Source organism: Euprymna scolopes, chromosome 2 (assembly GCF_053919585.1).
Source record: "Euprymna scolopes isolate OS-2025 chromosome 2, ASM5391958v1, whole genome shotgun sequence".
NCBI classification, from domain to species: domain Eukaryota; kingdom Metazoa; phylum Mollusca; class Cephalopoda; order Sepiida; family Sepiolidae; genus Euprymna; species Euprymna scolopes.
This window is the reverse complement of record NC_136483.1, coordinates 128,602,433-128,616,313: the sequence shown is the minus strand read 5'-3', so window position 1 is coordinate 128,616,313 and position 13,881 is coordinate 128,602,433. Positions and strand designations below refer to the sequence as shown.

Genomic DNA, 13,881 nt, shown 5'->3' with positions numbered 1-13,881 from the left:
ATACTCGCGCACGGTACATTTTTTTATACCTTGCGCGATTATAAAGTCTCCACAACTAGCATTAAAACTAGAAAGAAAAAAAAAAAAGATTGTGAGAGAAAGAAGACACTTTGTCTATGGTTGCATAGCCAGAAAAACACACTTCATGTCTATATATATATATATATATATAGACAGATAGATAGATAGATAGAGAGCATATAGTATATCTAGATAGAATTAAACTCGCACACAGACACATAAGAAATTACATGCAGGACGTCGATTCTACAACTCGGCACAGCAGAGGCGCGCACTCTCAGCTTGAGCCGTACAAATTTAGCCGCTCAGCGTATGAATACATCACTGGTAACATCCGCACATTCCAAGTCCACGAGAAAAAGAAAAAAAAACATAACCGCAGTAGGAAAACACCGCTAAAATAAACCTGAGCAATAAGGAACTATTTCTTCAGAAGAAAAACGAAAAATAACGGATTCCACTCTCAATGTGAGCAATGAAAAATTAAAAACATCGTGGCAAACCGCGTCGTGTCGTGAATAAATCTACGGACTACTTCCAAGTCCGTCGCCGCGGAGGGTAGAGCAGAAAGCGAAAATCGGTGTTTGTGCCCGTTTTAACTTTTTTTGAATCTCATTTATTAGAACATGGCCGGGACAGAAGGTAAAATTACTCGTGTGAATAACGAAGAGTCGGAAAATATCGGTAAACTCAAGGAAAAGGCCGGATTGAAAGAAGGGACAGGGGACACGAACTCAAAGGTAAGGAAAGACTGGTCACCTGCGCTCTTTCTAGGCACGACCTTGTCACCCGGAGAGTCATGCTGTCGCCATTGGTGTGCGTTTGTTGTAATTTAACTCGTTTTTTGTTTGTTTTTAAAGATATTTAGAATTTTTTAAATTAACTTTCTTAATAATTGTACTTGTATTTATACCCAGTATTAGTATTTGTAGATGTCTGCCAACCTTTTCGCCCTAAAATATCTCTATTACTAACCATGAAATATCGCTCTAGAAATACACTCTTCGTTTGGTTGTTGATGTTGGCGCGTGTGTGCGCGCTTATCTGGCGGCCCATTCCGCGTTTTTTTTTTGTCTTTTATTGTTTTTTTTTTTATTATATATATAATTTTTAGTTACTCAAACTTTGAATTTATTTACCTATTAGCATTTTAATTTGAAACACCTGTGCACATGTCAAAGTGCAGGATTATTTAATATACAATGTTTTAACTATTTTCTTTAAATTGTCTGCGGTTGTCGCTTTTTGTAAAAGAAAAAGTCCGCTTTTTTCTAATAATTCATTTTGTTTATATATCAATGTCTCGTCTTTATTACAAGACTCGGGGTGATTGATTTGAAGAAATAAAATGCAAGTACTTTTTAATACAAAATGAAAGCGATTTTTTTATTTCCATTCAGTTGGAATATTATTAGCACGCGCGAGCACACACACACACACACACACACACATATATATATATATATATATATATATATATATATATATATAGGAACGTCCAAGATGTTTATCTTAAGTTGGTGCTAATGCACCTACTGATCCGCACTATTTTTTTAAATCGTATTTCCAAGTTTAATTAAAGTTTTTTTTTTGTTTTTGTTTTTTTTATTCAATTGTAAGGTTAAAGTACAGAATATGTACAAAACACCCTCCCCTCCCCATGTTAAGAAGGGCTTTTTAAATAACGTTGTTATTTCAGCACGGATCAATAAGTGCACTGGCTGCACTGCACTAGTGCACTACTGCACTCGTACCAAGTTTTTTGTTGTTTGTTAATGTTTCATATATATATATATATATATATATAGATAGATAGATAATGTTGTTCTTTTCTCCTTTTATGAACACTTGAGTTTCATTACTATTACATTTTAAGGCATTTTTTATTTCTATTTAACGTTACAAATCGATGTATCGGGAGGGGGTCTGTTTATTCAATTAGGACTGTTTTAACTGGATATTCATGCTGTCTAACACATGCGCACAAACAACAACAAAAATACGCACATTAATTGACCATAAACACAGGAACGGTTTGATATTCAAAATGACCTAATAATGATTCCTCTTTTATTTTCTTTTTTTTTTTTACGCTCCACTGATTATGATTGTTTTACGCGGGCAAAGTAAAATATATTTCAGAAAACGATTCTTTGTTCAAAACTTAGAATGACATCTTTTTTGCCCCTTTTTCGCTACAATCACCAGGGCGTAACGTTTTCAGTTTAAAACGCACACATTATACATATTTACAGTAATAATAAATTCATTTTTAAATTATTTTGCAATTTTTAGTAATGTATAATTTTGATTTTTTAACTAAATGTTTACTTTTTCGAAGTCGTAAATTATTTTCAAGAAAATTAATTTACTTTTTAATATTTTTATAAATTGTGATTTATGTTATTAAAAGAATAAATTTTACACGTCACAAACTGTTTTTGAAGTGAATTACAACTTAAAGAATTTACGAAATCGACTGTGAATTTATATTTTCTCTAAATTTTATTTTATTGAATTGCGGACGTGACATTTTACTTTAAAAATCTAATCAGTTTCAGCTAGCACGTTTGGAAAGCTATGCTTTTCTTTACAATTGGCTCAGAAGTACAAATAAACGTTTGTTGCCTTTACACGCTTTAAATCTACAAATTGTTTTTTGATTGAGTTTAAAGGTTTAAAAGTAACTTTCAAATTTGAGTGCCATATATATATATATATATATATATATATAATCATTCCATGACTAATAGCTTGAAATGGCCGACTTGTTTACTATAAATATTTTGAAATTGTTTCAATTTCAAAATATTTATAGTAAACAAGTCGTTGAAGTTTTTGAAATTGTCGGGGCGAACAGGGAGTGTTGAAAAAAAAATCGCATCTTGGTGTACATTTTTGAATCAACTTGACTGTGAATCTCTATTTTTATGGTTCTAAAATAAAATAAAACTTTGATTTTTTTTTAATGTGAATTTCTCATCAATTATTAATTACTGAATATAACGTCAACGATAACGTGCGATTTTTCAACGGTCTACAATCGAACCAAATTTTCGATTAGAAAAGTAATTTATTCAAAGTAAAATATTTTGTGATTAGCTATCTTCCACAGTGGCAAGTCAGGCACAAGATCAAATTGTTACGGGGTTTTCCCCCCATCCTTTGCAAAATTAGATGAAGGCGCGTCAGACGAAGGTAAACGTTTTTTGAGATAGGTCAGAGCAGATACATTTTGAATAATTAATAAAAATATCAATCATGGGGCCATCGAAAGTATGTGAGAGAGGGATGCTTTTGTCCATCCTCCTCCTCCTAATTGCACTCATTTGAACCCAAACGCTGTTCCTTTTATTCGTTCACAATTTATTGTCCATCACTTTCACTTCAGCAGTTACCACAATACTACATTTACTCTGTAGTCTACTTTACTTAAAATAACCTCAATGGTTTTAGCTGGATTTTACTGCACCACCACTGCAGTGTACCGTAACCAGTACCACCTTGATCCCAGACGAAAGATGGCAGTTATACATTTTCCTGTTTCCAAAACAAAACGGTCCCTGTTGCATCAAAGAACCCTTTAAAAAATTCTACTAATTGAAACGAGGAATGTTCCTTTTTTTTTCTTTTTTTTTTTTTAAATCAAAGTTAAGATGAAATAAACTAAGGATTAAATTTTAATGTAGGGACAATAATTCGCTTCCCACCGCAGGCGCAGCAGCAGCGCAATGGAGTTTACCCTTTGAAGTTTATTACTACATCAACTTTAATTAAAGTGAGATGTGGCAGATATAAAACCCTTAAAAGGTACTACTGAAAGCTTTGAAGTAAGTTTAACGGGGATGGAGTCCAGTTCTTCCGTAGGAGTATTTTATGGAAGCATATAAAAATAATCAGTTATTCAGAATTATAACCTATTGTTCTAAGGGAGATAACTCTATTTTAATAATTGTAAGAAAAATGCGACGATATTTTTTTTTTCTTAAACAAAAACATTCGAGTAATTTGTAAGAAAAAAATAATTTTTGTCAACTACTTTAACAAAATAGTTACCTCCCTTGGAACAATAGGTTAAAGTTCCAGGTATTACTCTCGGTTTTTAGTATTTTTTTAATGTCGATTTTTTAAGGTTTTCGGGTAAATTTAGGGCAGACAAATAGCTTTCTGGATATTAAGATTTTTATTATGCAATACTGTTTTTTTTTGTTTGTTATTTTCCCCAACTGAACAAGTAGCGCATACCCCTTCCTTCCCATGTTATGAATGGCGAACGAACGACTGACATTTATTAATACGTTGGGAAAAATGTCTTCATATCTGGAAAACTACTTGTCTGCCTCAAATGTGAATGTAATATTCGTTTTCAGCATCTCTGAAAACTTGAAAAAGTCGTTATTTAAAAGGTGAGTGTTAAAGTGGAAAGAAAGTAAAAATTTACCAAATCTATCTATATATATCTATAAAAGTGAACGTGTCTGTCTGTATGTCTGAAATTTGATATACAGTGTACTGAGATTTGGGAAAATCTGTGTGATCGATTTTCGGCCAGAAAATTGGCTGATAAGGGGTCAAAGTTCAACGAGTTGACCTTTGAGAACTCTACCAAACTCCTCCGACAATTTTGGGTCTAAACACTTGAAATTTTAGATATAGGTTCCTTGGACATGGATCAAACTTAATAATTTAATTTGAGCCCAAAACAATAAATGTTAAGGAATGTCATAATAGGGGTCAAAGTTTAAAAAAATTGACCTTTTTTTTTTTTTTTTTTTTTTCTCAGCATACACAACCAAACACCCGGGCAACGCCGGACACCTATGCTAGTATATCTGTAAAAGAGAACGTGTCTGTGTGTCTCTCTGTGTATCTGTCTGTCTGTGTGTGTACATTTCCCTACGCAATAACTCTGTCTACAGACTTGAAATTTGATATACAGTGTACTGAGATTTGGGAAAATCTTTGATCAGTTTTCAGCCAAAAATTTGACTGCTAAGGGGTCAAAGTTCAACGATTTGACGTTTGAGAACTCCACCAAACTCCGACAATTTTGGGTCTAAACACTTGAAATTTTAGATATAGGTTCCTTGGACATGGATCTAACGTAATAACTTGATTTGAGCCCAAAACAATAAATTTTAAGGGGTCATAATAGAGGTCAAAGTTAAAAAAAATTGACCGCTTTTTTTTTTTTTTTTTTCTGCTCAGCATATACCTCCAAATACCCGGCCAACGCCGAGCACCCATGCTAGTTCCGAATAAATCAACAACCAAGAACAAACCCGTTGGTATTCACTGGTAAGGGTGCCTCATACGCCAATAAACCCACCCCCCTCACGAAGGAGGAAGCACTAGCTAAGATGCACAACCTCACCCCGGCAAAGAAATGTCTGAAAATACAGACCAGAAAGATTCAATTGTACTATAGGTACTCTTAGAATCTCGCTTAATTTTTGCCCACATCAACATATCTAATAAGATTGTCTGATAAATTATTGCCTGTTGCAATTTATGTCAAACGTAACTTTTTAAAGGTATGTTATAATTTTATTAAGTTAATATAATGACCAAAGGATACCTTAAATAATTCAAATAAAATCCAATGAAAAGGGATGTCGGGATCAGCTGTTTTTGTCGGTAAAAGACGCAAAAGTATTTATGAAATTTCAGTTTTAGCATTTCATAAGACGTCCCCGCAGATTTTAATACAAAACTGATTTCTTTAAATTGAATTTAAACATTAATCAAGGAGAATGAGGCGATAAATAAAACTAAAGTGAAAAGGTTCCCGGACAACGCCGAATATTGGTTGTCTTAAATTCTATTTATCTTGAAGGAAAATTGTCATTTACTTTTTAAAGTTTTGAAAATCGAACTTTAATTATAATTTAGTTATAAAAGCAACGTTCGAAAATCGAAATATTAAATTTCAAGTAAAACCAATGGTACTTGTCATGTTGCAGTAATGAATGTATCTAGAAATTACGAAAAACGATAAGGTAGAAAATTAATGACGTTTTCCAATCCAGAGAAAACTGAGTTTTGCTGAACTTTTCTTTTTTTTTTTTTTTTTAGGCCGCCCACATGGTTTGGTAGGTGGACTGTGATTGGTTTAAACTTGAATGTGTCAGGTGATTTGACTTGGTGCCTCTTTTGTATTCATGCATTTATTTTTCAGTCTGAGAAAGAGCAAAGAACGATACAGACTCAAACCAGCGGTTCCTTCACTAGGGAGCCAAGACAATTCCTTCATGGACACCAAACAGTTAGTGAATGAAGGACATATCTCTACAACTTATTTTGCTGAACCTATTCAGATCCAGGAGTACATTCAAGAAACTCTTCAGCATTTTATTATTCCGATTATAGGATCTTATCTTATTTCATCTTGAGTCCCAAGGGGCTCACATTATGCCTGATTATAGGCGCCATCATTCCCGCTGAGTTTACCATGATTTTCATGGATCCTTCCAAAGGAACAATGAACTAACATTCCAACAATAGGAATTCATACTAAAGGCTCCATGCGTATGGCAGCCAATCAGGCCACCTTTTTGCAAAAGGACTTACCAGAACTGAAGAACTTTCATTGCTGTTATTTGTGAATAAATTTTGAGTTTAAAGGTATGGCTTTTGTTTGTGGAATTCATTTGCTACTGCAGGGAGGAAATTGAGTGTGTAAGAAAGAAATTTCTTACATTCTCATTTTATTGCAAAACAGTGGCCCAATTTGCCCCCATACACATGGAGCCTTTAGTATGAATTCCTATTGTTGGAATGTTAGTTCATTGTTCCTTTGGAAGGATCCATGAAAATTATGGAGAACACGGCAGGAATGATGGCGCCTATAATCAGGCATAATGTGAGCCCCTTGGGACTCAAGATGAAATGAGATCCAATAATCAAATAATATGCTGAAGAGTTTCTTGAATGTCATCCTGGATCTGAATAGGCTCGGTAAAATAAGTTGTCTCTGCTTGTAGAGATATGTCCTTCATTCACCGACTGTTTGGTGTCCATGAAGGAACCGCTGGTTTGATTCTGTATCGTTCTTTGTTCTTTCTCAGACTGAAATAAATGCATGAATACAAAAGAGGCGCCAAGTCAAATCGCCTGACACATTCAAATTTAAACCAATCACAGTCCGCCTACCAAACCGTGTAGGCGACCTAAAAGAAAGATGGCGGTTGAATGTGGAATTTCTCACACACTGCTAAGGAGGAGAGGAAAAAGTAATGGATAATCATTACATTTTTCCCAATACAAGTTAATTAATAATACGGTCGGACAAACGACGAATAGCAAGTTAATCCAATAAACACAAGTCTTAATTTAGACAATTTTATAATTTCAATATGTTTTAATTCAGTTAAATTTTTTAACTTCAATACGGTTATTTGTTGACAATTCAAAATTGAGATTCAATAATTATAACTTAATTCAGTTAAATTTTTTTAATAGTAGATATCATTGATTTTACTTGAAATTTAATATTTAAAATTTCGCCATTATAACGAAGAAGCATGAGAGTTTTAAATCAAAACTTTGGTACTTCTACAGTTCATCGCCGGAAATGGAGACGCCATTTTTTTTTTTTTTTTTTTTTTTTTTTTTTCGGGCATCTGTCATTACAATCAGAGGGAGAAATCAGTATTTTAAACTATACCCGAAGTAGGAAATAAATAACAAAAAATAAATAAATAAATAAGCTAGATATTAATTACTTCCGGAAAGAATTCTGAAAAAAAGTAAATAGAGAAAGAGAACATATCCGTAATTATTTAATTGAAAATGTTTCGATTTAATTAATGAAAATGGGAATGTTTTTCATGAAACGTATATATATTTTTATTATTAAAAACAGAAAATAAAAATGACATATGCATAATTATTTAAACTGGGCGAGCGCCATTTGAAAACCAAAACATTTATTGTATAAAAATGTATCAAAATATAATTGTAAAGACATTAATTCAAAAGTCTGCGTAAGAACATATAATTTTAATAAAACAATTTTGCGGTTTGTATTACTGTACACATAGATTCGAAAAAGTTGTCAAAAAACAAATATATAACAAATGTTATCAAAGGCAAGATAAGTTACTTTTCTGCCAAACTGGATATATTTTTTGTGTTTTTATTCAATGTAACATATTTATTCAGCTCGAAAAACGTACAGTGTTTACCGATGTATGTATTCGAAAATTCAAGATGGCGTCTCACACCCTCGTTAATACCGTAAGTTTGGGAAAAAGTGTTATAAATAAAAAAAAAAACTATACAAAATACTATTAAAAACCCGCCGAATATATGTCAGCCTATGTCACGGTAACATATATTGAGCGAGTTTTTAACAGTATTTTATCCGGTTTTTTATTTATAACACCTTTTCCCAAACTTGCCGTGTTAAAGAGAGAATCAGGCGCCATCTTGAATGTTCCACTACATCGGTAAACACTGTATGGTTTTCGAGCTGAATAAATATGTTACATTGAATAAAAACACGAAAAATATATCCAGTTTGGTAGAAAAATAACTTATCTTGCCTTTGATAACATTTATTTGTTATATATTCGTTTTTTGACAACTTTTTCGAATCTATGTGTACAGTAATACAAACCCCTGATTTCTCTCTTTAAGGACAGTTATCCGAACATTAAAATCTAAAACACAATTGATAATTTAATATTTAATAAGTTTCGAAAAAGCAACGCGATGGATAAACATTTTACATAAATGTAAAATTTTACATACATTAAAATTTAAAAAATTAGATTATTATTATTATTATCATTATTATCATTATTATTATTATCATCATCATTATTATTATCATTTCAGGATAGAACTAATCATTTCATACTAAAAATGATTCTGTCCAATGTTTGGATGAGATCTCTAATCGAAACAACAAAATTAAACAATGGTTTTATCGTTACCATTCGCTATAAGGAACTTTGGATAATTAACTGATCCTCTCCCTTAATTTAAAAAAAAAAAAAAAATTATTATTTTTGAAGTTCAATTAGCGATAAGCATTTTTTTTTTTTTTTTCAGATTATTAGGAGTTCAATTTTACCTTGCCTTTTTACGGAGCTCATTAGAATAAGAGCGGTTTTGAGAATTGGCGCGAAAATTTGCGTGAAATTCGCTTTCGTCTCATAATACAAATGCAACAATTAAAGACTTCGAATATGTCTAATGACTTTCAAATAATGTTTATTTTGTTGTTGTTTGTTTGTTTCTTTATACCGGTAATCTTGAAGTGTTTCCTCCGTTTGACTATAGGTGGCGTTACTGTCTGTCCACCCAGTTACGGAAGCACAAAATGTATTTAATGGCATCCTTGAAATAAAAATGTTTTTGTTATATTTTAATTTTAAACACGTTTTTTTTTTTTTGTTTTTTTTTTCAAACATATTTACGTTGTTTTTTTTTTTGTTGTTTTTGCAAACATATTTAAGTTTTATTTTTCCAAACATTTACGTTTTTTTTGTTTGTTTTTTTTTTGCAAGCAAATGCTTTTAAATTAAATGCTTTTGCTATATTTTTCTTTTAAACATATTTATGCGAGTATTTTTTACGCTCTTATAATAAAGAATCAATGTTTTTTCTTTTATCTTTTTTTATGGACTCCCCTCTTTTTTCTTAATTTTTCTGCACTTATTTTACCTTTTCCGCGAGTATATATATATATATATATATATGTTTGAAAAAGGATATTGTAAAACCTGAATCTTACTTGAAACTACTATTAAAAAATAGCGCGGTACAATAAGTGCATAAGAAAACTTTTCAAAAAGAAAAATATTTCAAAAATATTTAATTTATGCTTGCAGAAAAAAAAAAACGTAAAAACCAAAAAAAACCTAAATGTTTGAAAATAAACAAGCAACAAAACGTAAATGTTTGGAAAAATAAAATTTAAATGTTTGCAAAAACAAAAAAAAAACGTAAATATGTCTGAAAATAAAAAACTTTAATATGTTTACAAAAAACATGTTTAAAATTAAAATATAACAAAAACATTTCTTTTTATTTCAAGGGTGCCACTATATTTTGTGCTCCCGTAACTGGGTGGACAAACAGTAACGCCACCTATAGTCAAACGGACGAAACAGGCTCAAACTTCGTATTATTTGGATTCATCGGATTATTGCTCACATCTTGAATGTGATTTTCACAAGGTTTCGGTCGATGTAATCTCTTCAGGTATATCTGTCAAACTCGAATTTGAACGGAATTTCGAGCGGAACTCTTTATTTATCTCACGGAGGTAGCATGCTCTTATTCCGTCAGCCTGGATAGAGATCCTAGGTAAGTCTCGTCCACACCTTCAACCTTCAGGAGGATATCACTTTTTACAGTTGATTTTCCAAGTACTCTCTAACCACTGCGCCACGTCCAATTTCCCGAGTTCAACAAGATATACCTAAAGGTCAGAGGCAACATCGACCAGAACGTTGTAAAAATCACACTTAAGATAACAGCAATCCATCCAATATACGAATAACCAATCCTCATCTCAAAAATTCAGAAACGTTCTTTAAATTTGTTTCAAAGTTTATTCGCAAACTTTCGATTAAAAAAAAAACTCCCAACTTTTCTCTCTAATTTTTAAGTACCACAAAAAATAACTTCGTAGAATAACAAGGATTAAAATACTTCTCTTGTTTTTACATTTATAAATCACAAAATAGAAATAAAAATTATCGAATAGGTTTCTGTTTTCCCCATGAAGTCAAAGTTAGGCACAAATCGGTTTTAATGCGAGGAAAGTTCATCTTCCTAAAAATGGACACAAACAAAAGTTTTATTCTAAAAAAAAGTCTTCGAGAAATATTTATGGGGGAAGGGGGCATTTTACTTGTATAGCAAGCTACCTAAAAAAAATCGAACAAGTTCTCTGTCTCTTTCTCTCCCCCCCCCCCTGATTGATGTTTAATTGATAATATTTTCTCAAATCTGATAAGAATAGTAATCGTCGATGCCAAAGAAGAAAATAGTTAAAAAAACGAACAAACAAAAAAACACACACATGCTATTATGGTTTAGCCGAGTATCAGAAGTGTACAATTTACCAATTTATTTAATTGTTCCAAAAATCGAATACGATGTCGTACATTATAATTCTGTCCTTGTGGTCGACATTCGGTTTTCTAAATTTAACTGATAAATATTTTGAAAGAGGCTTTCTTTGTTTTATTTTTATTTATTTAAAAAAATTTTTTAATATTTAAAGTGCTACATCTGACAAATATTTTTCTAGTAAGAAGAAAAATCTAGTCATCGTGGAATTTCCACAGGCCTTGTGCTAATTTAGTAATAAAGGTTTTAGATAGCGAAAGAAAGATTGGGGGGGGGGGTCGTACGCGCATGCCCTTCCAACTTTTGTGGAATTGGGGCTATAAATATAGATATTTCGGTACCTTCTCAGTCACCTTAAATGTAATCCTTTCCTTCAATGACCTTCAGTTTGCATAAGCCCTTTCAGAAAGAAAAAAGGAAGACTCATTTAATTATGGTCTCGCAGTGCGAGTGCGCTTAGTTTTTTCCGCTGATAAGTGATATCCTAACGCAGTTAATAAATACGTTAATATTATGTTTAGTATATATTATTAATATCCACACTCATGAAAAATTAAATTCGATCTTTTACCCTGAAAAAAAATTATTTTAAAATTTAATGTAAAATGACCCCATTCTCATACACCAGGGCTCCAACTCCATAGACAAATTTATATTTCCAAACCCACGTGATTTTTGAAATATGACATCTTCATTCTGTGACGATTATGTACATCATGAAGATTTTTCTGTATATTTTTAAATAAGTCTAATTGTAAATATACAACAAATTTTATGTTGATACATGTTCAACCATATAAACATTCTGATTTCTTCAAATGTTTTTTAAACAGCCTTCGTTAAAAAAAGTATATTGTTCTATTAAACTTTTATTGTTTAAATAATTTAACTTTGTTTGCTTTATTATAAAAAAAACGTTGAAAAGATTTTTTTTTTCACTCAGTAGTGAACTTTGGAAGATTTTCAGTTAAAGAAATGCAATCGCCACAAGATAAGCGTTTCATTATTTCTAGTTGCCACTTCGGAAAATCACTCGCAAATGCGACTGTTTCACTTGCAATGTAGAACACTGTACACACACCTTTTCCAGACAATTCCAGCGTTTTAAGGCAGTTAATTTTTTTTCTTTTGGAAAGATAAAGTGTGTGCATTTTTTTTTTTGTGGGGGGGGGGTCCACTTTTTCAGGTTACGTGTGATCAAAAGCATAATATAATTGAGGAAGGGGCCAGTGAAGAGTGTCAATCTAAAAGTGTGTCTGTTCGAAATCTTACCTAATTTGCCGACATTTTGGAAAAATCAATTATTGGTAGTTTTATTGCCGCCAAACATTCTTTTTTCTATTTTTAATTTTTCTTAGACTAAAAATATTTTTACGGTACAATAAGCGTGGAAAAATGAATTTGAACTTTTTGCGAAAACACAGGTTTTTATGGAAGTTTAAAAGATTGAAAAGATCACAACAAAACTATAGTATTGCTTCAATAAGAAAACTAAAAATGTCATTTTTTAAGCTTGTTACGATAACCATTGGAGAAGACCACCAAGCTCGTTAGCATCACCGTTGGAGATGGCCACCAAGCTTGTTAGCAGTTACAAATTAGGATTAACGTGAATTGAAAGCGAAATTGCGTATAATCTTTAACTATTGAATATTACATTTTCTAATGCAATATTTTAAAACTAGTTTATACTTAAAATTAAAATTGAAGCCCAAAAAAGCTACAATTTGGAAAGTAATAGAATATTTTAATTTTTTTTATCTAAGACTTTCCATATCTAAATATAACTTTTTTCTTTTCCTCATTTTGGTATTAATCCAGGGTGGGGGTCTCATTGAGATGCCAAATGTTCAGCAAGGTATAAGTCAAGTCTGTACAATGTGTTTCATTTGATGGCTCGTGTTTGAATAAAGAAATGCTTACATCTTATGAAGCATCATATATGTATGAATGTTTAAAACAGAACTTGCAACTAAATAATGATGTAATTTTTAAATTAATCTAATCATTCACTTCTAAAAGTCTAAACTCATCTGAAGGGCTATTGAAAAAATAGAACAAATAACCATCCCATGTTCAGGCAAGGAACATATACTCATACTTGATTTCGATTTCATACCTTGCTGCTTATACTTATCTTTTTTCAACAACCAAGAAATGCCATCTTTTTCTATAGCATCTGATCTTGACCTTCAGTTGATGCTTATAAAAAAAAAAAGGATCATCTCCTGATCAACAAAACATTACATTCCTTGGTCATCTCTCAGATGAGACATCCACACATATTTGTGCTATGGCCAGGATCGCGTACACTTTTATTTTATCTAAAAGGTCAAGGAACTATAAAAATAATGTTTTTATGGTGAGGCATTTTTATAAGTGAATGAAAAATAAACTGATTTAATTTATTATATTATATTTTCATGGGATTCTGTTGTCGGAAGATCGTCCTTCCAAAATTTGAAAATATATTTATGGCAATTAAGCTACAGTGTTTCATCACTGTAGAGAATCATTGAACTAAAATGCATTTTAGCCCCATGATTCCAATGGAAATGAAAAACTGATGCCTCTGTGTAGCTTAATTGCCATAAATATATTTTCATAACTTATTTCTTGCCTCTACTCACACATTATTGTTGAAAGAAATACTGAAAATTTATATCATGTCTTATAATATTACATGACAGAAAAACGTGTGTGTACACACACATATATATATATATATATATATATATATATTGGTTTCAATCCTGTAAGTGATCTGATATA

At 31.6% G+C, this 13,881-nt stretch overlaps 1 protein-coding gene across 1 annotated transcript in view; it reads left to right on the top strand.

The window, feature by feature from the left end:
- The first annotated feature begins 232 nt into the window (after positions 1-232).
- The window catches only part of LOC145296003 (uncharacterized), a 57,205-nt gene continuing 43,556 nt past the window's right edge, over positions 233-13,881 (top strand). The window contains exon 1 of the mRNA XM_080142018.1: positions 233-761. Coding sequence (XP_079998144.1) covers positions 648-761 — 114 coding nt within the window. The 5' untranslated portion in view covers positions 233-647. The remainder of the gene's footprint in view (positions 762-13,881) is intronic.